The 25893-nt window shown below is 62.9% G+C and overlaps 1 protein-coding gene across 2 annotated transcripts; it reads left to right on the forward strand.

The window, feature by feature from the left end:
- Positions 1 to 5763: 5763 nt before the first annotated feature.
- On the forward strand, positions 5764 to 22855 carry SMTNL2 (smoothelin like 2). Of its 2 annotated transcripts, none has more exons than XM_042915312.1 (8): positions 5764 to 6250; positions 12645 to 12735; positions 13183 to 13425; positions 13976 to 14042; positions 14738 to 14884; positions 15609 to 15726; positions 15933 to 16084; positions 22064 to 22855. In XM_042915312.1, exons 1-8 carry the CDS (start codon positions 5843 to 5845, stop codon positions 22188 to 22190), a joined length of 1353 nt encoding a protein of 450 aa, XP_042771246.1. In that variant the 5' UTR covers positions 5764 to 5842; the 3' UTR covers positions 22191 to 22855. The 2 variants fall into 2 exon arrangements, with proteins under 2 accessions (XP_042771246.1, XP_042771247.1); XM_042915313.1 differs by lacking the exon at positions 5764 to 6250 and adding an exon at positions 7128 to 7186.
- The last annotated feature ends 3038 nt before the right edge of the window (positions 22856 to 25893 follow it).

A 25893-nucleotide genomic window follows, 5' to 3' on the forward strand; every position in this document is an offset into this window, starting at 1 on the left:
GCATTGAAGATGCGCTCTGAAGATGTGAAGAATGGAGAGTGGAGGGGGGTCTGCCGGACAGGACTGCCAGCAGCAAGGGTGCTTCAGGCAGAGCTACCCGGACAGGCGTCAGTGCACGAGTGAGTTTTGCGCATTTTACCGGAGGGGCCTTGAATGGCACTGTAAGGCGTTCCCTGTTGGTGGAGGGGGTCCGTGGGTCAGAGGGATGGTTTTGTCAGAGCAAGGGGCCTCTGGGGGCTGGCAGGGGAGGGGGCGAGGAGGTGCCGGCGGGCCCTGAGATCTCCCGTGGAGGCCCCGGCCCTAGTGAGTCTCCAGAACTCTCCTGAGGGAGCCAAACGGCCTCGGCTTGGGCAGGCCCCGCACCTCGGCCTGGCCTCCCCACCCCCACTGCTCACTCTGAGCTAGCGGCCTTCGGCTGGGCTGAAAGCAGACACTGGCCAGCCTGCGGGGCCCCTGGGGAAGGCCGAGGAGCCGGGAGCCGTTGCCCTGGACCTCTGGCTCCTCTTGTCCTGGAGGCCACTGAGCCAGGCTCTATAAATAGTCCGGGAAGGGGGAGGGGAGCGGGCTGAGCAGGGCTGGAGGGGCCAGGCCTTCGGGTGGGAGGTGTGGAGGGGGTGGGGAGAAGGCAGGAGGAGCCCAGAGCTGGAGGCCCAGCTCTGCCCCCAAATGACAACAGCTGGGCCTCTGCCTCACGGGGTCCCCTGGGCCGGAGCGGCCAGGGTCAGCAGGGCAGAGTGAGTGCCCGCTCAGAGACTCGTGTTATAAAAGGGAGGGGCCTTCCTGGGCGGGTGTCTGGAGGCCTGAGGGTCGGGACAGGAGCTGGGAGGGCTCCAGGGTGCTCTGCCCTAGACACCACTTCCCCAGGGACCCAGGGGCCCAGCACAAACAATGGGGGGCGGGGCGGTGCTGGCTCTTCCCAGACCTCAGTGTCCCCTCTTGGGGCCGCAGTCCCCAGAGTGCTGGCAGGGAGCTAGGGTGAGCCGAGGAGGCCTCTCCAGGCCGTGCGACCGGGGCTCAGGGGCTGCTACTCCTGGAGATAGAAAATGTGAGCCCGACTACCTTCTCTGGGTTGGGGGGAGGGGGGAGACAGCTGTCTCCACTGCATGCCCCGCACAGCCCCTGCCTCCGTGGGCAGGACCGCAAGCCCCTCCACGCCGGGGCGGATGTGCTTTGTGCTGTGGGCCCCGTGCCCCAGCAGAGGCCCGTGGGAGGGGACCCAGGGGCCCAGCACGGTCCCGGAGGCGGGAAGCGCTGCTCAGTGTGGCTGCCTCCCCAAACCAGGGCACCTCTGGCATTTCGTGCGCTGGGGTCTTCAGAGTGGCCCCCGACCCCCGGGATCTGCACCTTGTAGAGACCGACTTTCAGGGGCATGGGACACGTATGATGGAGCTCACACAACCACACACATCTGATTAGGTAAGCTTGTGTAGACACAGGACGGACACGCGAGGATATGCACGTGTGCATTAGCGGCCGAGGACCCATCCCAGTGTCAACGTCGGCACATGATCTGTAGGCACACACACACGTGTGTGCATAAACGTATGCTCACCACCCACGAGCAAATGCGCAAGAATCCCTCCTGCAGACACGGTACCGTGAATGAACACGTGCCCTGCACACACGTGTCCCTGCAGGCACGTGCGCAGATACAACAGACTCCGCCGTGCCCACACCTCTCGTCTCCACAGACACGCCCAACCTGTACGTGCGAGCTTGGTGCGTGCACAGACCCGCCCTCAGATGTACGGGGGTTAGGATGGGCATCGCACACTTCTGTGTGGCTGGCAGAGCGTCCCCTAGGAAGGAGGGACAAAGTTTGAGGTTTGGTCGGAGTGACCCGGGGACAGGGGTCCCTTCCCAGCCTCCCAGGGGCCACCGGGCTCCAGGATCAGCCCCCACCGCTGCAGCTTCCAGCAGGCAGAGCCCCATGCGCCCCCTCCGGGGTCCTTGCTGGAGACAAGACCCCAAGGCCTGCCCACCTGGGACTTCTGTTCCTGCACAGCGTCTACCAGGGTCCCACCTCCCTGCTCGGCTCCGGGGTCCGACAACCAGGCAGGACGAGGGAAACAGAAGCCCCGTGTTGCCACCCCTGTGGGTCTCTTACAAGGCAGTGGTTTCCAGGCCGGAGGCTGCCTTCAGGATTTGGGATGAGATGTTTGCCAGGGGTCCCAGGCCTGGAGTGGGTTCTTGTTAGCTGGTTCCCATTGGGAGCCTGCAGCTGTGGACCCACTTTCACACCCTCCCTGGTCACAAGGCTGGATGGCCAGGCCGGTTAGCCGCCCTGTGAGCTGAGGGCTGCAGGCAGGGTGTGCAGGGCCGATCAGGTCTGGCCTGGCCTGTGACCCTCTAACCTGAGCCATTCCGGGCAGAGGGGCTTGGAGGGATCCCGAGTGCAAAGGCTGATGTGACCCAGCACGTGGGCCGTGGGCCCCACCCCAGGACTCGCCATTCCGTCCCACACACCCTCTCTGTGACCCATCCTACCCCGCAGGCACCCAGCCAGCAAGGGGGCCACCCTCGCCCCTCTTCCCTCCCTTTGCCCGTGGTCCGTCCACCTAGCATCATCCCTCCTGGCCCTGCTGGCTCACCAGCAAGCCCTCTTTGCCCCGGCGTTCAGTCACCCAGGGTTTCCCGAGCACTTTCCAAGGCCAGTTGCTGATCCCAGTGGAGATGGGTGGAGACAGAGAGACCCTGCTCTCTGAGTACATGTGCACGCGGTGCCCATGCACGTGAACCTGGGGTGCAGGGGTGGAGGGGCGGCACCAGCCGGTGGGCAGAGGAGTGTGACGGCTGTCCATTCCACTTCCTACGTCCTTCCCCCACCCGGTAAGGCTGACTTGACCTGCGATCTCAGGAACTGAGGGGTCAGGGAGGGGGGAAGCAGGCTGGAGGCCGGTGGGTATAGAGCAGGGCTGGGCTGGAGGCGGAGAAGTGGGAGTCATCAGCACTGTTGTAGGGGTGAGTGAGTCTACCCAGGGAGGCGTGGGTAGGGGGCGTGTAGGGGCATGGGGGCTTTGCTCAGGGCCCCGGGGCCCACCATGGTTAAGGGATGAGGGACAGAACAGCCAGTCAGGAAGGTCACTGGGAGGGCGAGGCCGGGAGAGGGGAGTCAAGAGAGAGAGGAGGAGGATGTGGTCCTGGGGGTCTACTTCCAGAGAGCCATGGGTGGGGGTGCTGGAGACCTCTGGGGAGCAATGCCAGGGGGGTGGAGCCTCCTGCCAGCCCCAGGAGTAGTGGGGAGCTGCCCACCCTTGGCTGGATGTGGCTGTTGCCCAGGGAGTTGTGTTGGGACCAGCACGCTGGGACAAGTATCAGATCCGGGGACAGGGCCCTGGTTCCAGTCCTGTCTTTGCATTGACTTGCTGTGTGGCCCGGGGCCAGTCCTTCTTCCTCTCGGGGCTTCAGTTTCCCCATCTCAGCTCCGTGACCGACTTCCCTGGCTTCATGGTTTTGGCCCGGCAAGGATGTGATTTTGAGAAGTGACGGGCAGCGGGGCTGGGCTGGGCCGTCCCACGTCCTGCTTCTGGCCTAGGAAAAGAGCAGATCAAGGGCCCGGCCCTCAGTGCAGGGCTCAGAGCCAGGTGAGGGGGAGCCGGAAGCACCAGAGCCCCCGGGACCGGGTGGGAGGTCAGCCTCACCAGCTCGCTGACATCAGGGCCCGTGAATGTGGAGGGAGTTCAGCCCCATTCATTAGGCAGCGCTGGCCTCCCTCACGGCCTGGTACAGGGTGGGGGCTGAGCTGGGGGGCGGGGCTGGAGCCCAGCGGCGCCCCTCCCCCCCCCCCCCCCCCCCCCCCCCGGGCTGTCTTAGAGCCCGCTTTGGTCCCACCCCTCCACCCCAGAATCACCCCTTCCCCCCCTCCCTGCCCCTGCGCCCTCTTCTTTCGCGCTCCTGGTGTATCTCTCCTCTGCTAGGCTCATCTCCAGCTACCCACTCTGTGGTCTGACTGCTGAGGGAGAGGAGCCAGGGGGGAAGGCCTGATTCTTGTACTGTCTGCCTTCCCAGAACCCACAGTGCCTTCCATCTCTGCCCTCGACAGAGGCCCCACTTCGGCGGCAGACGGAGCCCTGTCCCGCCTGCGGTGGTTCCTCCGAATGTTCTGGTGGATGGGGACAGAGCAGATAACACACCCGAGGTGGGAGCGGGATGGTTCTCTGCCGTCTACTGTCTCCTCCTCCTGTAGGGTTTCAGCCCCAGACACCTGGCCAGCCTGCCTGCTGGAGGATGGCCGGGGAGGCTGGACCCCTCCCCGTGCCCGCCCCCACGATGCTGCCAGGGGAGGTCATGCCCAGGTGTACTGTGGCTGTGGGGCCAGGGGTCAGACTGCCTAATGCCTCCGAGGCCTTCCCACATGGCTCTTCCGTGGGTCCTGCAGAAGAATAGAATGGGCTTTTCTGGCTGAGACGGGGTCTCTGATCTCCAGGCTCCCGTGGTCAGACCTGCAGGGGCCAGTGTCTCTCCCAGCCTCTATCAAAGGTTCTACCCGGAGAAAGAATGCAGGGAGTGGTTTGGCTCACTCTGTGCCGACGGCTTCTTGGAACACACACTCACACACACTCACACACACTCACACACACATGCAACACGCACGCCTTTTGGCATTGACTTTCTCATGAAATAATTGCTGGAAGGCTCCTTGGATTAGGTAACCCAGTGTTCCTTCCTGTCCCCACGGTGGAGGGGAGCACGGGGAGGGGTGGGTGGGGGAGGGATTGGCTCTCAGCATCTGAGCATCTGGGCAGTGTGGACCAGTCCAGGAGGTCTGTGGCTCCAGATTTGTCTGAATGCCTAACACGACAGAAACAAGCCCTTCAGACCTCGTGCTCCTGAGGTCATCCGGTTGTGCCTGCCCAGGCACTGGGCCTCCTTCAGGTGGGCCTGGCCTGGTAAGGAGAAGCCTAGTCAGGAAAAATTTCTGGGCAAAAGGTGGGATGTTCCCATTTTTAAACAGTAAAAAAAAAGTTTTTAATGTTTATTCTTGGGGGGGAGGGGCAGAGAGAGGGAGACACAGAATCTGAAGCGGACTCCACTCTACGCTGTCAGCACAGAGCCCAAAGCGGGGCTTGAACTCCCGGACCGAGATCATGACCTGAGCCAAAGTCGGATGCTTCAGCGACTGAGCGCCGGCCCCGCCCCGGGCGCTCCTCCCATTCTCCATTTAAGTCAGGTAACAGTTTACAACTACAGGAGAGTATCTTTGCCCATCATCCTGTCCTCCTTAAGCCACAATTGTTTTCATTCTTCCCTTTCTTGTGATGGGAGGGGGGCAGGGGCCGGACAGTTCTGGGGACTGCTCCCCCCCTCAGGTCTCCCCGACCGGTGGGGGAGTTCCCACCCCCAGCGGGACTGGGCCCTGCGGGGGAGAGCCCGGCGACCCACAGCCCGCGTCAGTGGTCTCCGGGGTAAAGTCCCCTCGGGGGCCGCAGCCTCTCTCCAGGCCGCACGTCGCTCCTCTGGGGCGGGGTCAGGGGGCTCTCGGACCCGGCGCTCCCCCTGCGGCCCCGCCCCACCGGGCAGCAGAGCCCCGCTCTCCCCCTACGGCGACTCCGCGCCCCTCCCCCCACCCGAGGCCCCGCCCCTCTCGGCGCCCGCCCCCCCCGCCGCCCGAGGCCCCGCCCCCGCGCGGCGCCCAGTCGCGGGGCTCGCGGGCCCGCCCCCGCCCTGTGCCCGCCCCTCCCGCCGCCAGAGGCCCCGCCCCCGCCCGCGGCCCCGCCCCCGCCCGCCCTGCGCCCGCCCCTCCCGTCGCCCCTCCGGCGAACCCGGCCCGGGGCGGCCAGTCGCGGCCCGGAGCTGCGGAGCTTGGCTTCTCTGCCCGCTCGGACGGCGCGCCCGCTCGGCCATGGAGCAGGGCCCCGACCCCGAGGAGGCGCGCACGGTGCGCGAGGCGCTGGGCCGCTACGAGGCGGCGCTGGAGGGCGCGGTGCGCGCGCTGCACGAGGACATGCAGGGGCTGCAGCGCGGCGTGGAGCGGCGCGTGGCGGAGGCTCTGCGCCTGGCCGGCCCGCTGGCGCGCACGGTGGCCGAGCTGCAGCGCGACAACCAGCGGCTGCAGGCGCAGCTCGAGCGCTTGACGCGGCAGGTGGAGGCGCTGGGCTTGGCGACCGGGCCGTCCCCCGCGCCCGGAACGCCCGGCTCGCCCGGCTCGCCCAGCCCCCCGCCCGCGCCCGGCGTCCCCAGCCGCGCGCCCCGCCTGGGCACCGCGCGCTTCGCCAGCCACGCCACCTTCTCGCTGTCCGGCCGCGGCCAGGTGAGCCTCGGGGCGGGGGGCGCGGGCGCCGGGGGCGTGGGGCCGCCGACGCGGGGGTGCTGGGCTGGGGGCAGGGCCTCTGCCGGCCGCGCGGGGACTCACTCCGGGGTGGGAGAGGGCCCTAGAAGCCTGCCCGCTGCACCTGTCTCCGGCTCCCGGCCCCCTCCTTTCTTGGGAGCCAGGCCCTGTCTGCCCCGAGTTCTGACTCCCTCTCCCCTTTGTCCCATGACGCTGAGGGCGCTGAGGTTCGGCCCCTGACCGGTTCAACACCGCCTGGGCCTCGCCGGCAGCCCCCGACTCCCCCACCTCCATTCATGCGCCCCCTGCGTCGCCGCTTCACTGAGGCCTGACGGCTCTCGTTATTAATTAACCCAGACTGAGAACTCAGGCCCGTGTGTGTGTGTGTGTGTGTGTGTGTGTGTGTGTGTGCGCGTGCGCGCGCGCGCGCGAGGGGGAGGCCAGGAGGACGCAGTGTGGTCGGGGCGGCAGCGTTTGGGAACTCGCAGGGGGTAAAGACAGATGGGAAACCAGCCTGGAGCAGTCTCCAGCTTCCTGGGGTCAGTGACCCGCGTGGGGGTGGGGTGGAGGCCGGTGTGGACCAGCACGCCCAGCATGGGGCCTCCCGGAGAGGCAGGTTAGAATGTTTCCATGGTGTGCGCAGTGGCCTTAGGTGGGATTTTCCACTCTGCTCAGGCATGTGCTCTGGGGTGCGGTTTCCAGGGTCCGGGTCTGAGCGCTTTGCACCTGCCGCCCCTCCTTGGTTCCATCCGTCATCCGTGCAGATCTCCTGTGTGGGCTGGGCTGCACCTCGGGGGCCAGGAGGAGGGGGATCACATCAGCCCCTGGAGGTCCCAGCCGGGTGGGAGGTGGCCCCAGACAGAGCAGTGCCAACAGTGTGGGCAGCGGGACCAGATGTTGTGCCCCAGTCCCTTCCAGGTGGGTGTCCCGGGAAGGCTTCTGTGCCGGAAGCCCAGGGCTTGCTGTAGCTGCTGTTGCAGGTTGCGGGGGCGAAGGGGACTGTGCACGTGCAGGCTCCGCGATGCTTTCAGAGGTGGGGGGTGGCGAGGGGGGCTGGTGGGACTGAGAGGGGAGGGCTGAATTGTGAAGGCCCTCTGGGCGCTGGCTACGGGAGCTGGGCTCTGTCCCTGGTGTCCGGTGCTCCGTGTGAAGGGTCTGGAAATGTGGAGACATTTAATTCTGTGCCATGAGCACAACACACTACGCATCCGTGGTATAAAATCACCACGGTGCGGTGAGCTCACACGTGCCTAATCAACTGTGTCATCGGCTGTTTCTGAAGTTGGGTTTTAACACACGTTTGCTACTTGTCTGCTCATGGAAGCAGCTTCCCAAGTGTCCAGAGACATAACGTCCCAGTCATATGTGTGTGACCGCAGGTACGCACGTGCGTGCTCATGCATGTGTGACAGGAGGCTTTCCCGGCATCCAGCTGTCTTGGTGGGAATTGGCCGTTCTCACCTGAGGTGACTTAGTCATCTTGCATATCGTGGGGGTGGTGGGTGTGGGGCACCGGGCAGGGAGGGACAAGGTTCTCCTTGTTCCGCAAGGTCCGGCAAGGATGGGTGGCGGGTTGGAGGGTGGCTGGACACAGGGTGGGTTAAGGGGGATGGTCCAAGGAGAGGAGACGATCTTCAAGGGGGAGTCGGCAGGGAGGCACAGACCGGAGCCGTGCCTGGGGAGCTGTTGGGTCACAGATCGGGGTGGGGGGGGGATGCCGGGATCTGGCTGGGTCCTGCCCAGTGTGAGGGGCTGCGGGACATCCAGGCCAAGCTGTCCCAGAGCAGGTGCAGTCCCTGATCTGGTGAGCCAGGGGGAGTCAAGGCTGGACTTTAGGGAGACATCAGGGCAGAGCCTACAGCGGAGCCCTGAAGTGGGTAAGGTGTTCAGGTAATTGTGCAGCAGGACGGGGAGGAGCTGCTGGGCAGCTAGGGGGTCCCAGCGAGCCCTAGAAGTCAAGGGGACAGCACTTGGAGGAAGGGGTCAGGGACGCCACGGCTCTTTGTGGGATAGGGATGGAGTCACGAATGGGAAGTGGTGTGGGCTTCAGAAAGGTATAGACGGGCACTTGGGTGGAGGATGGCCAAGGTCTCCAGGGGGTCAGAGGTCGTGCAGCCCCCCTGCGCCGAGGCAGCACCCCCTCTGCTGGCTTCAGAAGCGTCGTCCCCACTTCTCCTGCAGCCCCCTCTCAGGAGCGCTGACGGGCGGCCTCCAGCCAGTTTCTGGCGGCAAAGGGGACCGTGGAGACATCTGTATGTCCCCACTCTAGCAGCACACAACTGGGTGCTTAGTCACGACCTGGAAGTCAGGGCTCCAGGCTGGGCCCCAGGGTGGCTGGTTCTGTGTTTCGTGCCCCGGCTGGTTCTGTGTCACAGCGGGGAGGGGTCAGTTACAGCCGAGGTGAGGCCAGCGGGGCCTGGTGTTACACCGCCCCTCTGTAATAAGCGGTGAGATTTAGAGAATCTTTTGGTTTCTGCTGTTTCAAACTTGAGGCCGTTGAAAGTGCATCATACTTAGCATGTAAATGGGTCCCGAACTCCATGCAGAAAGAGTCGATCATGGAATCCACTTCTGAGTGCACAAGCCTTGACCTTGCTAAGTGGTAAGGAGACAGAAGAGTAGCCAGGGCGGCTCCAGGAGGAGGGAGAGGGCAGGGCCATGGAGTGGGAGAAACCAAGGTGGACTTCCTGTAGGAGGCCCAAGTCCCGGAAGCAGACAGGAGCTGCTTTTGCCATGTTTGCTCTGAGGCCTCGGGAGCACCTCCTCAAAGGTCGACCTCAGTTTCTCAGGATCTAAACCAAGGGGGATGGGGCCAGGCTGGGTGGGCCCCTCAACTCTGAGCTGACTGGCTCCTTATAACGGTGACATCGGCAGGGTCTGTTCACAAGCATCCACAGAGCCGCAGCCGTGGCCTCGCAGGCAGAGGGAGCCCGCGGGGACCTGTGGTATGGCGGCAGCCTGAGGCCAGGCCGGGCCTGGAGCGTGGCCCTTGGAAATGTCCTCCGCTGGGCTGGAGGCCCGGGCCCCGCTGGCGGAGGCCCTCAGGGCCGGCTGCCAGGAGCTCTGGGTCGAGGCCGGCGGTGAAAGAAACCAGACTCCCTTATCTGCCTTCCTTTCCCAGACACACTGTGTGATAAGAGAGGTAAATGCTTTGGGGAGATGTTTGGGTTGAGTCTCGAAAGCCGAGTGTGAGTGGGGGATGGGCAGCAGTCTCAGGACGGGCTTCTGGCCCCTCCCGGGCTCCTGTGCCCACGCGTGAGCCCCCACACGTGAGCCCGCATGGGGCCAGCGGCACTGAGAATGCCTGAAATTTTCCCACCCTCCCGAAGCGTCTGCAAACTTCCCAGTGAGAGGATCGTATCTCCTGGAGTCCCTGCAATCAGACCTGTGTCACCCTGTGCCTCCCTCTCATGCTCTCAGGCCTGGGCTCCCTTATGCAGGGGGTGGGGGGGGAGTGGGGGGGGTGGGGGCGGGGCTCTTCCTAAAGTCCAGATGGGGACCGTTCTGTGCTGGTTCCCGTCCCCAGGGCTCACCAGTGATTTCTGCCCCAGCACACAGAGGCTGCCCTGCCCCGGTTCTCTTCCTGGGGGTGAGGCAGCCCCCCCACCCCCATGCCGGGAGACGCTGGGAGAGTGTGTCTGAGGTCCCAGGGTGTGCTTGGGGACCAGGACAAGTCCTTGGTTTAAGGCCTCTGTTCTGCAAAGGTCCTGCTGGGGCGGTTATCCCATTGTTAACCCTTTTCCTCCCCCTCATCTGGCTAAGACAGGTCTGGCAGGGGCCAGGACCCGCCCTGCCCCAGGTCCCGGGGGACACGTTTGTCCTGAGCTGTCCTCTGTTCTCTGGAAGGCCAGAGTGCCTTGTGGACAAAGTCTCAGGTTGGGGTAGGAGACCCGGGTCCCAAACTTCCACTCCTCTACCCCTCCCCAGCCTGTCCCACGAATGGGTTATGTGATGATTGTTGGTGGGTGGTCTCCCAATGACCCCTTGGCTTGAGGGGACAAGGGGTAGTTCCAGTCGAGGGGAAGTGGCAGTGGGGGGGGTGGCGGGCAGGAGACCCAGGAATCTGGCTGGTCCAGAACCTACTTCCTGTCTGGTTGTGGCTCCTGGTCCCCTGGGGCGTCACAGGGGTGGGGGACCTGCTACGTGCAGGGGCAGGCGTCTGGGGGCCCCCCATTCCTGGGAACGTGGTTTCACCATCACCCTGTCCCTCCAGGCCTCTGCCCAGACCTGTGGCACCGGTTGGGCCAGAGTAGGAGGGTGGGGGGACACGGAGACCCCAGGCTGAGCTGGCCCCGGTGACAGGTAGGGGCTGGGGTTCAGGGTGGACCGGCTGTTTCTCCTTCTGCTGCTGATTTGGCTTCAAGTTAGGGGTGCCCACAGAGGCCCCCCTTCTCCACAGCCTGGCCCCTCCCTCTCTGTCCTCCTGAGTCAGAACTTGAGGTGTCCCCTCCTCTCCCAGGCGCCCCCCCCCCCCCCCCCAGGGCTCTGAGTCCTGTCCTTTCCTCCTTCTGCAGGGACCCACACCCCACAGAGGGACAGCCCCTCCCAACTCTTCCCCTGTCCTCCCAGCTTCTCCCCCCTCCGCCCTCTCCCGCCCCACCCCTACCTCATTCAGTCCCTAAATCACCTGCCGGCCTCTTCTTTGCTAAACCCAATGAGCGGCCTCTTCTTTGCTAAACCCAATGAGCGCTGTTCAGATCTCATCTCGACCATTTCCTTGACCCGAGGCCACCTTTGGGCGCCCCAGGCACGCCTGTGCTCTTCCTGAATGTGTCTACCTGCCTCACCCAGCCTTCTCCATGTTTTCTCGCTGCCCCTCTGTAGACCCCTCTTCTTCCCCCAGGCCCCCTCCACCCCTGGCCACCTCTTGCTCTGTGCGTGTGCCGAGGACACAGGACTCCTGCTTGTCCCTCATTGTTCCCTCCATCCTTCTGTCTTGTCTCTTAAACTGTAGACCCAAACACACAGCTGTGTCCTGACCTCACCTCCTGGATGCCCCAGGGCACCTTACACTCCATGTGGCCCGAACTGAAGTCCCTGTTGTCCCACCAACGCCCCTTCCTTCCCCCTCAGGTCACTTATCCCTGCAGTCACCCATCAGAACGCGTCACAACTCCAAGTCGTCTGTCCCTGCAGACGCTAGTTGTCCCCTCCTCATCCACCTGGCGTACCCTACACCCGGCTTGGGCACTGCTGCCTCCGGGGGGCCCTCCCTGACCTGCTGGGCTGGACGCACTCTCGGGCTCTGCTCGAGGTCCTGGCTCCCCCGCCAGAGCGATCCCCCCATGGCACAGTGGCCACCCCTAGCACTGGCTGAGGGGCCGCTGAGCCATCTGGGGCCAGGGGTGGTCTTTAGTCATCTGGGAAGCTTGCAGGCAAGAGCCAGCCTGGAGGTGTCTCGGGAGAGGTATAGCCAGCCTCCAAGTGGCCCTTAGTACTGGGGGGTCTGCCCCGATCCCCTTCCCGCCAAGCAGACCCCGCCAGCCCTGTGGACACGCCGGGCCCTCCCCACCTCCCTCGCTTTGAGAGAGGCAGGAGCTCGGTGCAGGAGGACGTCCCTCCTGGCCACAGACCACAGGTGATTCTCACGTGTCACTGTGGACAGGACACCTCTTCTCGGAGCCTTGGGCTTTCCCTGCCGCGTGGGGGTGTTAGCACGCACCCGAGAGGACGAAAGCACATTGGCGTAACTGGCGTGGCCAGAAAAGGGCCTGATGCCCGATGGATGCTCTGCAGTGTACCTCCCTTATCTCAGACGGGAACACTGAGACCCAGCAGCGGCATGACCTGACCCCCAGCTCCCCCAGGGGGTCCGGTATTGGCTCCACTGAGGTTCGGGGGGGCTGGAGGGCCCCGGAGCCAGTCAGACCCTCGTAACCCCGGGCATCCAGGCAAATCTTGTGACCGCGTCCCATGGAAGGTCCTCAGCACGAAGGCCCCAGTGCCTGCTGTTGGCCCAGAGAACCTTAGGGTTCTGGTTTCAGCGCCCCTACACGGGCATCCGTGTCGGCTGGCCACGCGGGGGTGAGAGTGAGAAGGGCCAGGTTCTTGCCGGGGCATCTGGTCCAGGCAGGGGAAGGGTGGGCCACTTTGCGCCCTGCCAGGAGCCCCATTCTGATCTTTGTCTCTAGTGCTTTTGGAGTCTGGGGTGAGCCCAGGAGAGTCGTTTGCCTGGCAGGATCGTGGGGGCTCAGCAGCCGGGGCCGGGTCCATGCCAGCTCGCTGTGTGGCCTGTGCCCAGGACCGTATCTCCCAGGGGCTGTCTCACATGGGAGTGTTACTTGTCCCCAGAACTGGGGGGGCCTCAGGCAGCAATCTCGGGAGGGGGCAGCCGGCCCTGCCTGACTGGGCCCCCCTGGTGCGTGTGTCTCCGTAGAGCGTGGATCACCAGGACGAAGCCAGCGAGGTGGACACAAGAAAGGCCTCAGACTCGTGCATCGTTGAGAACGGGCACCAGCCTGGGACAGGTAGGGGCCGATGGCAAGGGGTGCCGTCCCGCGGCCGGGAGGGGACGTGGCCCTGAACCCCAGCAGGCCGACAGGCTGCCCGGAGGGCGGCTTCACTCGGGGTGAAGTAGAACTCTGTCAACGCAGAGGGAAATGGGAGGTCTCGAGGTTCCCTGTTTCTGGAGGAAGCAAGTGGGCCCCGAGGAGATGTCCACGCAGTGGACAGCACCGCGTGGCCGACAGGCTAGGTAGTATTTACTGAACTGATGGTGACAGCAGTTTGGAACAGACATAAACTCCGGTTGCATTGAGGCGTCCCCAGAAGAGGGAGGTCAGGGAGGCCTTCCTGGAGGAGGTGGGAGGAGGGTTCACAGAAGCTGGAGTCCTACTTGGGCGGGGGGCAGCCTGAGGCCCCTGCAGATGCCTTGGCTGACTCCCCCCACCTTCCCCACTGGCCTCGTGTTTCAGGTCTGGGCGATGGGTCACCAGAAGCCGCTGGATCCTTACCAGCACCAGAGCCCCCCAGGCCTCGCCCCGTGAGCCTCTCCCTGCAGCTGCCTCACCAGCCGGTCACGGCCGTCACTCGGGTCTCGGAGAGGTTTTCAGGGGAGACCTCGGCCGCGGCTCTCTCGCCCACGTCTGCCGCCATCCTGGGGGGCCCCAGCCCGAGCCCCAGTGAGGCCACCGCACCCTGGACTGCAGGTCCCAGCGGTAGGAGCGGGAGAGCATAGCCTGGGTGCAGACCCCACGGGGGTGGGGGGCTGGCGAGAGACTCGGAAAACCTGGGACCGAGCTGCCCACCTGTGCCCGGTCCCTGTGACGCCCTTCCCTGCCTGACTCCTTCCAGAGATGCCGTGAACTGGCGGCTTCCCTCGGGGAGACCGTGGCTTTCATTCCAGGTCAGGCTGTGGTGAGGACGTGGCTGACACCCTGCCCACTTGGCAGGGCTCCACCAGCCTGCTGTGGGCCTGTGGTCAGGGCCCGTGGTGTGTCCTGGGGTGGGGCTTCCAAAATGAGGGTCTGGCGACAGCGTGCTGCACCCTGGGACCTGTGCTCCCCAAAGCAGCCAGGAACGCTTACAACACCTTATGTCCGAGCTCTGAGCTCCTAGCCCCTCTCCCTCAGCTGTTGGCCATGGGGGGCCAGCCTAGCGGGGGGGGGGGGCTGCCCATCCAGGGAGCCGTGTTGGGTCAGGGAAGGGCGCCGGTGGCTGGCCCTCCCCAAGGCCGTGGCTACTTCTGTTCCTCTCCTTGTCCTGCAGAGAAGAGTCCTTCCGCCCCGAGGTTGAGCTCTGGCTATGGGGCAGCATCGGCCGGCAGGAGCGACAGGTGCGTCAGGGTGAGGCGGCCGGGTGGGCTGTGCTGTCCTGGGACTTGGGCTCCCTGTGCTGACCCAGACCTTGGAGAGCCGGGCAGCGGGTTGCAGGAGAGGCCGGGCCGCGGGGCTCGCTGGACAGCCTCGTTTGGAGAAATGTGGCCGCGGCTGGCTTCTCTGTGGACCCTGCAGAGCGGGTCTGTGTGGAGGTGGGAGGGGGTGTCTCCGTCCCCACAGAGGAGGGAGGGTGGGAGGGCCTCTCCATGCGGGTGCCCAGAGAGGCCCTGCCCCCCTCGTGGTACAGACCCCCTCCCCCAGCCTGCAGCTGTCCCCATATTCCCCCAGGCCAGCTGGCTGGGGGTGGGGGGCTCGCTTGGCTTTTCTTTCAATAATCAAGGAAAATGGTGACTTTCTGGCAAACCGTTCAGGAGAAAACAAAGGGGGTCTTATCTAGTGGTGGAGAGGGGCCTGGTGCGGCTGGTTGGGGGTCCACCTTCTGCCCCAGGAATTGGCACCTGCTGAGGGGTGATTATGCCAGGCATTGGGTGCCCCCTGCAGCGGGCCAGACCTCTCAGTCAGAACCTGCCCAACAGGTTGTGCCTGGTGCTGCCGTGCCTCCTTTGTTCCTGCCTCGGTCACTGGGGGGAGGGGGGCCCTGGGCCCGAGTGGGCTGGGATGTTCCTGACTCGGTGGTTCTCTCTCTCCTCAGCCCACCCCTGGTGACGCCTCGGTCTCCACCAGCCACCGCCCAGGCCCGGCGCCGGGAGCTGGTCAGGTCGCAGACGCTGCCCCGCACATCCGGGGCGCAGGCCCGGAAGGCCTTGTTTGAGAAGTGGGAGCGCGACACCGCGGGCAAGTACGGACGCTCGCGCCCAGACCCACGTGGGGGCCAGGCCGCACAGGAAAGCCGGCCCAGTCCTCTTCCCTGGGGGCTAGGAGCAAGGGCAGGGCCCATGATGAGAGCCCCTCGCCTGCCTTGTTCCAGAGGTGCCCCAGGCCGCCCTCCCCGTCTCGCCTGGTTGGACGGGGAGACCACAAGGGGTAGTGGGTTAGGATTCCCGGGGGCGGGGGCTGTGGGGTGACACCCTGCCCCCCTTAGGGACAGGGCTGGTCTTTGAACAGGGATCCAGTCGTCAGCATGACACCTGCTGGGTGCAGGGTGGGGTCCCAGCCTGTGTGGTGAGGACGCCCCTAGCCCCAGCTTCCCGTGACCAGTGAGGGAGACGGACCAGGGCAGTTTCCCCGCTGAGCCAGATCTGGGCTGTGTCCTCGGGGCCACCAGGGGGACCACCCTCCCGGGGCTAGGAGGCTAGGAAGGGAGCTGTCAGTGAGGGTTACGTCTGGGCGGCTGGGACGAAGGGAAGGGAGCAGAGGGCAGGGGCCTGAGGCCACGTGGGCTGCGGTCCCCTGTCCCAGGATTGCCAGGCGACCCCCGATTCCCAGTGTGGGAAATGGATGCGGGCTGGCGGCTGGAGGGAGGGTGGTCCTGCCAGCGGGGCGTCTCCCCGGGTGAGCAGAGCAGGTGGTGTGCGAGCGGTGGGGACCCGCGGCCCCACAGCAGGCAGGCGCTCTTTGCACAGGGGGAAGGGCGAGGTGCGGGCCAAGCTGAAACGGTCGCAGAGCTTCGGTGTGGCCAGTGCCAGCAGCATCAAGCAGCTCCTGCTGGAGTGGTGCCGGCAGAAGACCCTTGGCTATGAGGTGGGCCCAGACCCCGCCCTGGCCTGGGGGTGGGGAGGGGGACCCTTGGCTACGAGGTGGGCCTAGGCCCGCCCCAGCCCAGGGGCCCCTGGTCTGCTCTGGGAGGGGCTGGGAGCGTCTGCTTGATGAGTTAAATTGGGTGGGGGGCGCGGTGGTGGGACGGAACCCCCGCTCACGCCCCTGTGTTGCCCCCGGCCCTCCGGAAGCACGTGGACCTGCAGAACTTCTCGTCCAGCTGGAGCGACGGCATGGCCTTCTGCGCCCTGGTGCACTCATTCTTTCCCGACGCCTTCGACTACAGCGCCCTGAGCCCCGCGCAGAGGCAGAAGAACTTCGAGCTGGCCTTCACCATGGCCGAGTGAGTATGGCGGGTGCTGAGCCCCCCTCCTGCCCGGGGGAGTCGTCTGCAGGGTCCTGAGGCCATCCCACGGCCTCCTGTACGGGTGGGGACACTGAGGCTGGAGGGGTCGCCCACACTCGGTGCACCTGCCCCTCTCGCTGGGTGCCTGGCCTCTGCTGTGTGGTCTGGGAGGCCAGCCAACGGGCCGGGCGTGAGGGACTGCGGGGTGGGCTCTCCCAGGGCACCCAGCCTGTCCTCTCAGCGTTGGTGGGGAGACACTGTTGCTTGGGCAAGCAGGACGTTGAATAATGTCTGCCTCGGAAACATTTTTAAAAATTCTTCAGTAAGTAGATTTTGCTTCCCTAAATGTTGTCCTAGCGTTTGCTACGAAATCGTCTGTTTTCCTGAGACTGGCTCCGAGAGGCAGTTGGGTGGGGAGAGACTCTGGGATTCCCTTGGCACTTGGGAAGCCAGTCTGGGATTTGGCCAGTGGCTCAGGGCAGCCCCTGGGGCATCGGGGTTCTAGCTGGGGTCGGGAGGTGGGGGTTGCAGCCTGTCCCCCGGGGCTGGTCGCCTGACGTTGTGGGGCCTGGAGGGCAGCTGTGTGGGGAGGGCTGGCTCACGGGCTGTGCGTGTGGGCGGCGGCTGGCAGGGAGCTGGGGCAGAGGGCCTCCTGTTGGTTGGTCACAGTCCAGAAGCAGAGGCTCAGGGGAGCCTGGGGGCGGGGCTCAGGGGATGCTCAGGGGATGCTGGGGTGGGGGGGGGGGAGGAAGGTGAGAGGAAAGGCGCAGTTTCCTGGAGGGGATGTTTGTCTCCTGCCGCAGCCTCTGTGCCTGGACGTAAGCCCGTGAGCAGCACCTGCCCACCAGGTCTGCATCCCTGGTGCCCTGACCAGGGGGAGGCCTCGCTCCAGACCTGTGTGCCCTCCGCACTCCGTTCCTGGACCCCAGCCCTGGCCGGGCAAGGGGTCGGAGCCTACGGGTCAGTCCTGGGGGCAGAGTGGAGCCGGCCTGAGTTGTGGGAATGTCGCCGTTGCCCCCGTGCAGTGGTCTCAGGTGACATGCCGGGACTCTCGGCCCCCGCGGGGTCACAGAACTCCTTCTCTTTCTCGGCTGCTCGAGCTAGCTGTCTTCCTAATCGCAGAAACAGCTCTGGTTGGAGTGTGTTATGCAGCTGGACCCAGACGGCGGTGAACCAGAGCCAAGGGGGACAGCACAACGTCGGGGAGGGACACCTCGCAGGGGGAGGCCCGGCTGCTCGGGCCTAGAGACGGTGGCTGTCAGAGCAGACTGAGTGTGCAGGGCGGGGGCTCTGGTGTGGGCGCCGCACCTCAGGACCCACCCCGGAAACTGGGCCGGCGAGGCCCCACTCGGGCCCCTGGTGTTTTCTTCCACAGACCAGGCTGGGCCCGGAGAGGGGGCCCTGGGCCGCAGGGTGGTGGCCCTGCCTCCCAGATGGTGGGGAGTACAGCCCCGCCCCGACAGCCAGAGCCAGATTGCTCTGTGGCTGTGCTTTCCCAGACGTGGGCACCTCCAGTCTCGCAGCACAGAGCACGTTCCTTCTGTTCCCAGCCTGGAGGGTCAGGGTGTGTGCAGGCCGCTCCACGTTTTGCCTCCCTCCTCCCCAGAGCAAACGGTGGGGTGGGGTGGGGGGACTGAAGCCCTGCCCTGCCTCTCTGTGGCCTGAGTATGGCTGGGGAGGGGAGGGTGGTCTGCCGGCTAGGGGCCCAGGGCAGGCCTGTGTGGGGAGCTTGTTTGGGGCCTGGGAAGGGACCTCCCCTGGGAGTCCCTGGGGGAGGTGACCTCGCAGATATGGGGGGGGGTAGGAAGGTGGCCTCCTAAGAAGACAGCAGCTTGGGTCACCTGGCTCGCTCCCGGGACAACAGGCTGGAAAGAAAGCACAGGACCCCTGCTGGACGGTTCTGGCTACCAGTTTCTTAGCAGACACTCCCCAGGTTTGCCAGCGAAGGTCCGGCAGACTCATGGGCCCACAGGCGGCAGGAGCAGGCTGTGCAGGGTGACAGGGGTCCGGGCTCCATGGGGTCACAGCCTTTGCACAGGAACAGAGGACAGACAGGCCCCTCAAACAGGGGGTTCACCCCCCCCCCCACATCAGGAAGGAAACGTTTGCAGACCCTTCTGCGAGCGAGGGCCTTAAAACCACAAAGATGCACCGGGAACTGGGTGGCATAAGCCGTGTGCTACCCCTCCTCCCGGGAACTCCCGGCCCCGAAGATTCCCCGCGGCCTAATCTGTGCGAGCAATGCGGTGTTGACAGCAAAGTACGAGCCCTTGTTGGACAGGTGTCCCGGGCTTGGAGAGCGGGAAGACCGGTCCTTTTATGGAAGGGGTGCGACGGTGTGCGGGGGCCCTGCCCTCTGCGCCCTGCGCCCCACATCTCCAGGCCGAGCGCCCGCCCAGAGCCGGACGTGTGGCCTGAGGCTCCCGCTTGCCCTGCAGGGAATGTGTCCTGCTCTCGGGTTACGCCCAAGCAGAAGGGGCTTCGGGCTATTTGTAGTGTCCATGTGTCTCTGTCTAAAACCAGACTGGAGGCTGTAGTCCGAGCCTGGCATCTGCGTTTAGCGAAGGCTTAAACAAATAAAAATAGCCCCTTGAGCCCCTCCTCCCTCGCCCTCACAGGCCAGCCCCGTGCCGACCGCAGATCGTAACAGAGCCGGGGCAGGAGAATCCTCGGAACCTCGCTTTTAAGCCCCAAGGAAGGTGGGGCTCAGTACGTTCACTCAGAAATGATGGCACACAGATGTCACCCCGGTTCCTGCTACACGGTGCCATTGAAGTGTCTTGTGCTTTTCCCTTTGGGCTGTTTCGCGGCGCGGGAGTTACGCTCGTATCGCTGTTACAAACGCACTTGCTTCCTTTTAATTTGAAAGGCAATGGGGTGTGTGCCTAATAGTGTTCTGCCTTAACCGTACCTCAACTCTTTAAAAAGGGCAGTGGGGGCCTCTAATATTTTGAGACTTGAGTATTTTTATAAAAGTCAATACTGACCACTTTCCTTTTCTCATATCCTGATTCTGAAGTTTCATTCAACCCGCGTGTGCAGCTTTTAGGACTCGTGAGGTTACCGTTGTGGCTGCTGGGGTGGGGACCGGGAAGCCAGAGCCTTGCCCGTGACCTCTCGCCTGGGTTGTAGGGGTGACGACAGGGTAAGGCCTTAGTGCCCACCCTGACCGCGGCCCTGAGGGCGAAGCCTCGCTGCCCAGGCAGGGATGCCGTGGGTGGGAGCCGGCGCAGAAGGGGGTCAGTGGACCCTCCCTGCGCGGGTTGGAACATCCTAGGCATTGTGGGCGGGAAGAAGAAACCAGAAGCAGGGCACAGGAGAGCGTCCCAGGTGCCCTTTGGAGGCCCAGTGAGGGAACCAGAGAGATGTGGTGTCGGGGAAAGACGTGATATGAAGATTCTCTTCCAAAGCGTGAAAGGCTTTGGTGGGGAAGAAATTAGGCAGAGAACAGACTTGTGGGGCCATCCGTAGAAAGTGCCCAGCGGCAAGTGAGCATAGGGAACAGGAGGGAAACTCTCCTGGCCAAGAGCCACCTGCGGAGGGATTTGACCGCGGGGCGCTGGGGCCCGTGGCCTGAGCCTGGAGAAGATTAAGGCCAGGCCGGACTCCCCCGTGTCTGCAGGGTGCACTCGGTTCTCTTCCAGGCCGAGGTCAGGGCTTTAGTACGGCCCTCCTCTAACTTGGGGACCACTGTGGCCAGTGGCGGCGAGTGATGGTCTGGCGCGCATGCATGGCCCGCCCACACGCACCTGGTGCAAGTTCGGGCCCGCCCACACACACCTGGTGCGTAGGAAGGGCTCACTCACACACACCTGGTGCACGTTCGGGGCCCCTGCAGGGCACGCTCACACGCACCTGGCCGGTGTGCAGGGGGCCCTGGGAGGAAGGCAGGAGCGGAGCGCAGCAGGTGCTGACGGCTCAAAAGGTGAACTCAGGCCAGGGAACTTGGATTTGCAGCTCTTCGCCATTAACAAAGCACCTTCCCATGCCTGCCCTTGTCAGAGCTCGCACTTCCCTGACCCCGAGCCCGGCCCTGGCCCGTCTGGGATGCCAGGCCCTGTCACCTCACAAAGCCGTTGGATTCCGCCATTGGCCACCGGCTCCAAACCGAGGGGGAGGGGGCAGTGGGACAGACGTCCCCATTTGCTCTGACATTTGGTTAGCGATAGGACGTCTGGCACATGGCCAGCGCAAGATCCACCCGCGAGATCTGGCCGGCAGGCGCTGGGGTACAGGCCACAACCTTGGAGGTGGGGGTCTGATCTCTGCTGAGGACACGGCTAGCGGACCCAGGGTCTGAACTCCGCTGTTTAGGTCCCAAATTCTGACGAAAATGGCAACCCCCGGGGACGTGTACTGAGCTCTTTCCAGGCACAGAAGCCGTGCGACCTGCGCGCCCACCCCGCCCCGTGCAGGGGCGATGATTCCACGTGGGGGACTGGGAGCCCGGGAGAAGCCAGGTGTCTTTCTTGCCAGAGTCAGGGAGGCCGGGGCCGCCGTGAACCCCGACAGTCATGCATTTGTTGACAGGAGAGGCGGGGGGCCCCGGAAGCAGGGGGGTGCCCCGTGCTCGCTGCTGAGCAGGGGTGGTCACGGACTGGAGCAGGTGTGGGAGTTTGTTCCGGGCTGGGTCCCCCAGGCCCGCCGCTCTGCACCCTGGGGAAGCCCGGCTCAGCCTCCGGAAGGACACCCGCTGTTATTTCAGGGCGTGGCGCTGACCCCTGCCACCGTGGGTGCCGCCTCGTGGGTCGTGGGAGTTGGGGCAGCGGGGGAGCCGCTTTCTTTCCAGGGCAGTGTCTACACGCATGTTTCCCAGAGCGCGAGGCACAGGCCCAGGGGTCGTAAGTGGAGGTAGGCAGGTAGTGAAAGCAGGTGAGTGTTTCGTGACCAGCGTTCAGGAACAAGTGTGGGGCAGGAGACACGAAACGCCACGGAGGAAATCTCGGTGGTGAGACGTTTGTGAGCGTTTTCCGCGTGCACGTGCTGACCTGGGGTGAGAAATCGCCAAGGGTGCGTCTTGGAAAAGTTTTAAAAGACGGTTTTAGAAGCCGCATGGGTGACTTCTATGTTTTACTTCATTTTACATTTATTTTTCTAGTTCGTGCTGATTTCCCACAGGCTGCCGACGTACGTCGAAGTTTTTAGTGAAATTTAGTTTTTATTTTTTTATTAAAAAAAATTTTTTTTTTTAACGTTTATTTATTTTTGAGACAGAGAGAGACAGAGCATGAACGGGGGAGGGTCAGAGAGAGGGAGACACAGAATCCGAAACAGGCTCCAGGCTCTGAGCTGTCAGCACAGAGCCCGACGCGGGGCTCGAACTCACGGACCGGGAGATCATGACCTGAGCCAAAGTCGGCCGCTCAACCGACTGAGCCACCCAGGCGCCCCTGAAATTTAGTTTTTAAATTAAACTGAAATTTGACTAACAGAGTTTTGACTCGCATTTACTTTTTAAGTGGATTTAGTGAAAAGTTCAAAGTGAAATTAAATTTCACTGAAACTTGCAATAAAGTAAGTCTACTTAAGTCAAAACGTGAGTTGTCGCAGTGGTTCCTGGACGCGGGGGTCTGGGCAACCCGCCTCCGAGTAGGCAACTCCAGGGTCTCAAGGGGTTTCTTGGGGTCTGCTGGGGTCTCTGGGTGTCTCCAGGGCCCTGCTGGGGACTCTCAGGGTCTGCGAGGGTCTCCCAGGGTCTGCTGGGGTCTCTGGGTGTCTCCAGGGCCCTGCTGGGGACTCTCAGGGTCTGCGAGGGTCTCCCAGGGTCTGCTGGGGTCTCCGGGTGTCTCCAGGGGTCTGCTGGGTGGGGGGGTCTCCCAGGGTCTCCTGGGGTCTTCAGGCATCTCTTGGGGGGGGGTCTCCTGGGCTCTCCCGGGGTCATGGAAGGCCCTGTGGGGACACCCCTCCTCTCTCCCCGGGGTGGCGGGGCTGGCCGGTGGCTGGGACCCTGGTCCTGACCCAGCTTCTGTGTTTCAGGAATCTGGCCAACTGTGAGCGCCTCATCGAGGTGGAGGATATGATGGTGATGGGCCGCAAGCCGGACCCCATGTGTGTCTTCACCTACGTCCAGTCTCTGTACAACCACCTGCGTCGCTTCGAATGAAGCCCGTGGGGGCTGGGTGGCCAGGGCCCAGGCCCGGGAGGACACGGTGGGGCGGCCCCACGGGAGGCGCGTGCGTTCTGGGGTGAGCGCGCCCTGGCCCCTGTGTCGCTGATGCGCCCCCCGCGCGCAGGGGCTCCGAGGAGGAGGGAGCGCGCTCGGTGCTACGTGATTATCTCCCTGCAAATAAAAGGCTTGCCTGTGGATTCTGGAATGTGAGATCCCTTTTCCCTTGGGCGAATTTGATACATTGGCTTCACGGGGTTACACTGGTTACCAAGTGTGTGTGCTCAAAATACCCAGAGTTTTTTTTTTTTTTTTTACTTTCTCACCGTATCTTGGGTTCCCTTCCGCCGTCCCTGGGGCCTCTGCCGGGAAGCAGGGAGGACGCCCCAGCCCAGCCTGACGCGGAACCGTTCAGTCTCCCCCAGGTCCTGGGCGGCAGATGACCTTCAAGTTACCCTGGCTGGCTGGGCGGCGGGAAGGCCGTCACCTGGTCCCCAAAGCTCCCTGTCTCGGGAAGTTAACGCTTTGGGGGGAGGACGAGGCCCTTTGTGCATAGAGGTAGTTTTTATTCACATCTTTTTTTAGGGGATTTGCTGGAGATATTTATGAAAAGTAACTATGTACCATTGGCCGTTTGTACATAAAAAGATGTGTCAAACTTCGCTTTGGATTGGTTGTTTCTGTTCGGGAGACCCGGGGCCTGTGGACGACAGACTTTGCATGCATTCCGAGTGAAAATCTGCTCAAATCCCCCCCTTCTCTGCTTCTGCACCTAGATCGCTGCCCAGGAAGTTGACAACCACGTCCACGTACTTGTCAGTCGGGCTCCCTCGTCCCTGCTGCTGGGGGACGTGGTCTGGGAGTCCCCTTGGGTTTCCAGGGGACTCTGGGCCTTGGCTGGTGGGTCTGTGATAATGGTGGCCCACGTGTGGAGGAAGCCCACCTCGGCCACTGCTCTATAGTCACAGCGATTTGTGCTAGGATTCTAACATCTTTAGGTCCTGCCAGGTGCAGTCTTTAGCTCCTTCAAGAACCATTTTCTTTCTTTTTTTTTTAATGTTTATTTATTTTTGAGACAGAGAGAGACAGAACATGAACGGGGGAGGGTCAGAGAGAGAGGGAGACACAGAATCTGAAGCAGCTCCAGGCTCCGAGCTGTCAGCACAGAGCCCGACGCGGGGCTCGAACTCACGAACTGCGAGATCATGACCTGAGCTCAAGTCAGACGCCCAACCGACTGAGCCTCCCAGGCGCCCCAAGAACCATTTTCTAATTCGGTTGGACTTCAGTCACACGCTTCCAGAATTTCCCTTCAAGCAGCTAGTATGTTCTTCAGCTGGTGCAGTTTGGGCTCCTGTGACCGCCTAGACGCACACGCGTGCCCCCCGTGTGTCGGGAGGGCAGGGGAAGAGCTCTTTGGGGTGTGAGGGGGAACGTGGTGGGGTTTTTTGGGGGGGGGGGCTGAGCAGTAGGTTCAGCAGATTCGCTTCTTCGGGACAAATTCTTGTTCCACGTTTTGGATTTCCCCACAGCGGGAACCAGGAGAGGGGCGGGGAGCCCTCTTGTTAGCAAAGACGCAGGGCCCGTTTTTTATTGTATTTTGTTTCTTCATACTGCAGCTTAGGGTTTCAAACCTAAAGCCGATGTGGGAACACAAGAGCCCTATAAAAATCATTTCTATATGTGAGTATTCGCGCATGTTAAACGGAACTCTCCGGAATTGCAGATGTGGCCGCACACCTTCGCTCATAAAACAGAGCGGATCCTGCCGGGACAAGGAACGATTTCTCTTCAACGTTCAGAACGATACAGACCGGATACCGTTTAAAGCAGGGTCTGTCTGTGATGATCTCGTCTGGGGTCTTCAGGGGGAACTCGGATACCTCAATGGGTTTCAAACCTCATTACCTCTAGGACAGAGCCTGACGGTTCCCGGGCTTGGGCAGAAAGTGCCGGAAGGCTGCACCACGTCAAGACATTAGGAAACCATCGTTTTAGGTCGGGGTTGCTTAGAGGTTCCGTCTGCGAAATCCAATTTCAGGTACAAATGGCTTCACGTCTTTTCTCATTTCCCTCCCCGGAGAGAATTGCTTCTCAGCGTGCCTGTAAGATCTTCTCGCTTTTCCAGATAGATTCCTTCACCTGGCTTTTGTTAAGACTTACTAAGTCGGACAAAACTGGCTTGTGTCTCCCTGACGTGAACGTTTCGCCGGAGCCAGCATGGGCTCTAGCCTTTCTGACAGCTGATGGGTTATTTCTCAAGGCGACTGAGAGCTTATAAGCACTTTCTGAATATGATACAGCACATGCCGGTTAGCAGAGCACGTACAGGCCAGGTGTTTGGGGAACAGTTTGTTAAAGCCAATGAATTTCGCAAATGGTCGAGGGGATGAGAAGTTCTCCGCGTCCCAGGCCACGGCGCTCAGGACTCTGTAACCAGAGGAGGCGAGCGGGGGGCACTATTTGCTGCAACGCCGGGTCTGTCGGACTCCAGGCGATTGGGTGGCCAGCTAAAAATGCTGGTTAAGTCGGTCAGTCGTGGGTGGGACATCTCCCCACCCAGCCGACGCAGCTCCAGACTGGGATTCTTGAACTGGTGACGGCTGACGCTCCTGTCTGCCTTCTCTTAGCCCGCTCTCAGGCTGCTGCTGATGGCAAATGTTCCGGTGTGACTGTCCATCCCATTTCCCTTGCTTCTAGCGCCTTTGATCTCTTATCTCTTGGTTCTTCGTCCTCCTTTGACATCCAACAGCCTCCGTTGTCCTTTGAAGAGCACATTAAAGATGCCTGGGCAGGGGCACCCGGGTGGCTCGGTCGGCTAAGCGTCCGACTCTTGGTTTTCGCGGTACCTGAGTTCGAGCCCCGTGTCGGGTTCTGCACTGTGCTTGGGACCCTCTGTCTCCCTCTCTCTCTGCCCCTCCCCTGCTCACTCCCTCTGTCTCTCTCACTAAATAAAGAAACTTTTTTTAAAAAATGCCTGGGCATGCCTCTTTCCTAGGAAGCATCAAGCAAGGCAAAACACCGAGGAAGGAGGGAGCCGAGAATTCTGGGCTCTCCGGGGCATCCAGGCAGCCTCCGTGGGATTGGGCCGTCCGACCAGGTGTGATAAAGGGCCGCGAGGGGCCTCCGGACAGTAGGGCAGGTGACAGGGCTGGTGGCAGCGGAGAGATGCATCCAGACCGGCCACGGCCATCCCTCCACTGGGTCCCGTGCTGGCACGGGGCGCGGGGGCAATGTTGGACCCTCTTCCTGCCGCCCGAGGCCTCACCCGCACCTCCAGGTCCCCCGTCTTCCCGGCCTCTGTCGTGGCCTCCCTGCTCTCATCAGTGTCCTGAGGCAGAGAGCCATTAAGTTCCCAAGGTTCTGGTTCAGAAATCCACGGAAAAGCGGGAAGACGAGGTCAGCGGACAGGTGTACTCCTTTCGTGGATTGCGAGCACTGTGCCACGTTCCTGCTTGCCGAGCCGTGGGTAGGACGGCGCAGAGACCGCGACGCTCCCGGCCGAGTACTCGGACATCCACGGAGACACCCACCTCCTCCCACACGCGCGTGTGTTAGCACACTCCAGAAATCAGACATTGATTCACCTGATGTACAGCCTGTTTTCAAATTTCTCTAATTGTCCCCACATGCCTTTCGTGGCTGTTAAGAAACTGAAAAACCCCAGGGTCCCGTAGAAGTTCACGCGCCACGTTCCGTT

This window comes from Panthera leo, chromosome E1 (assembly GCF_018350215.1).
Source record: "Panthera leo isolate Ple1 chromosome E1, P.leo_Ple1_pat1.1, whole genome shotgun sequence".
In the NCBI taxonomy this organism is placed as follows: domain Eukaryota; kingdom Metazoa; phylum Chordata; class Mammalia; order Carnivora; family Felidae; genus Panthera; species Panthera leo.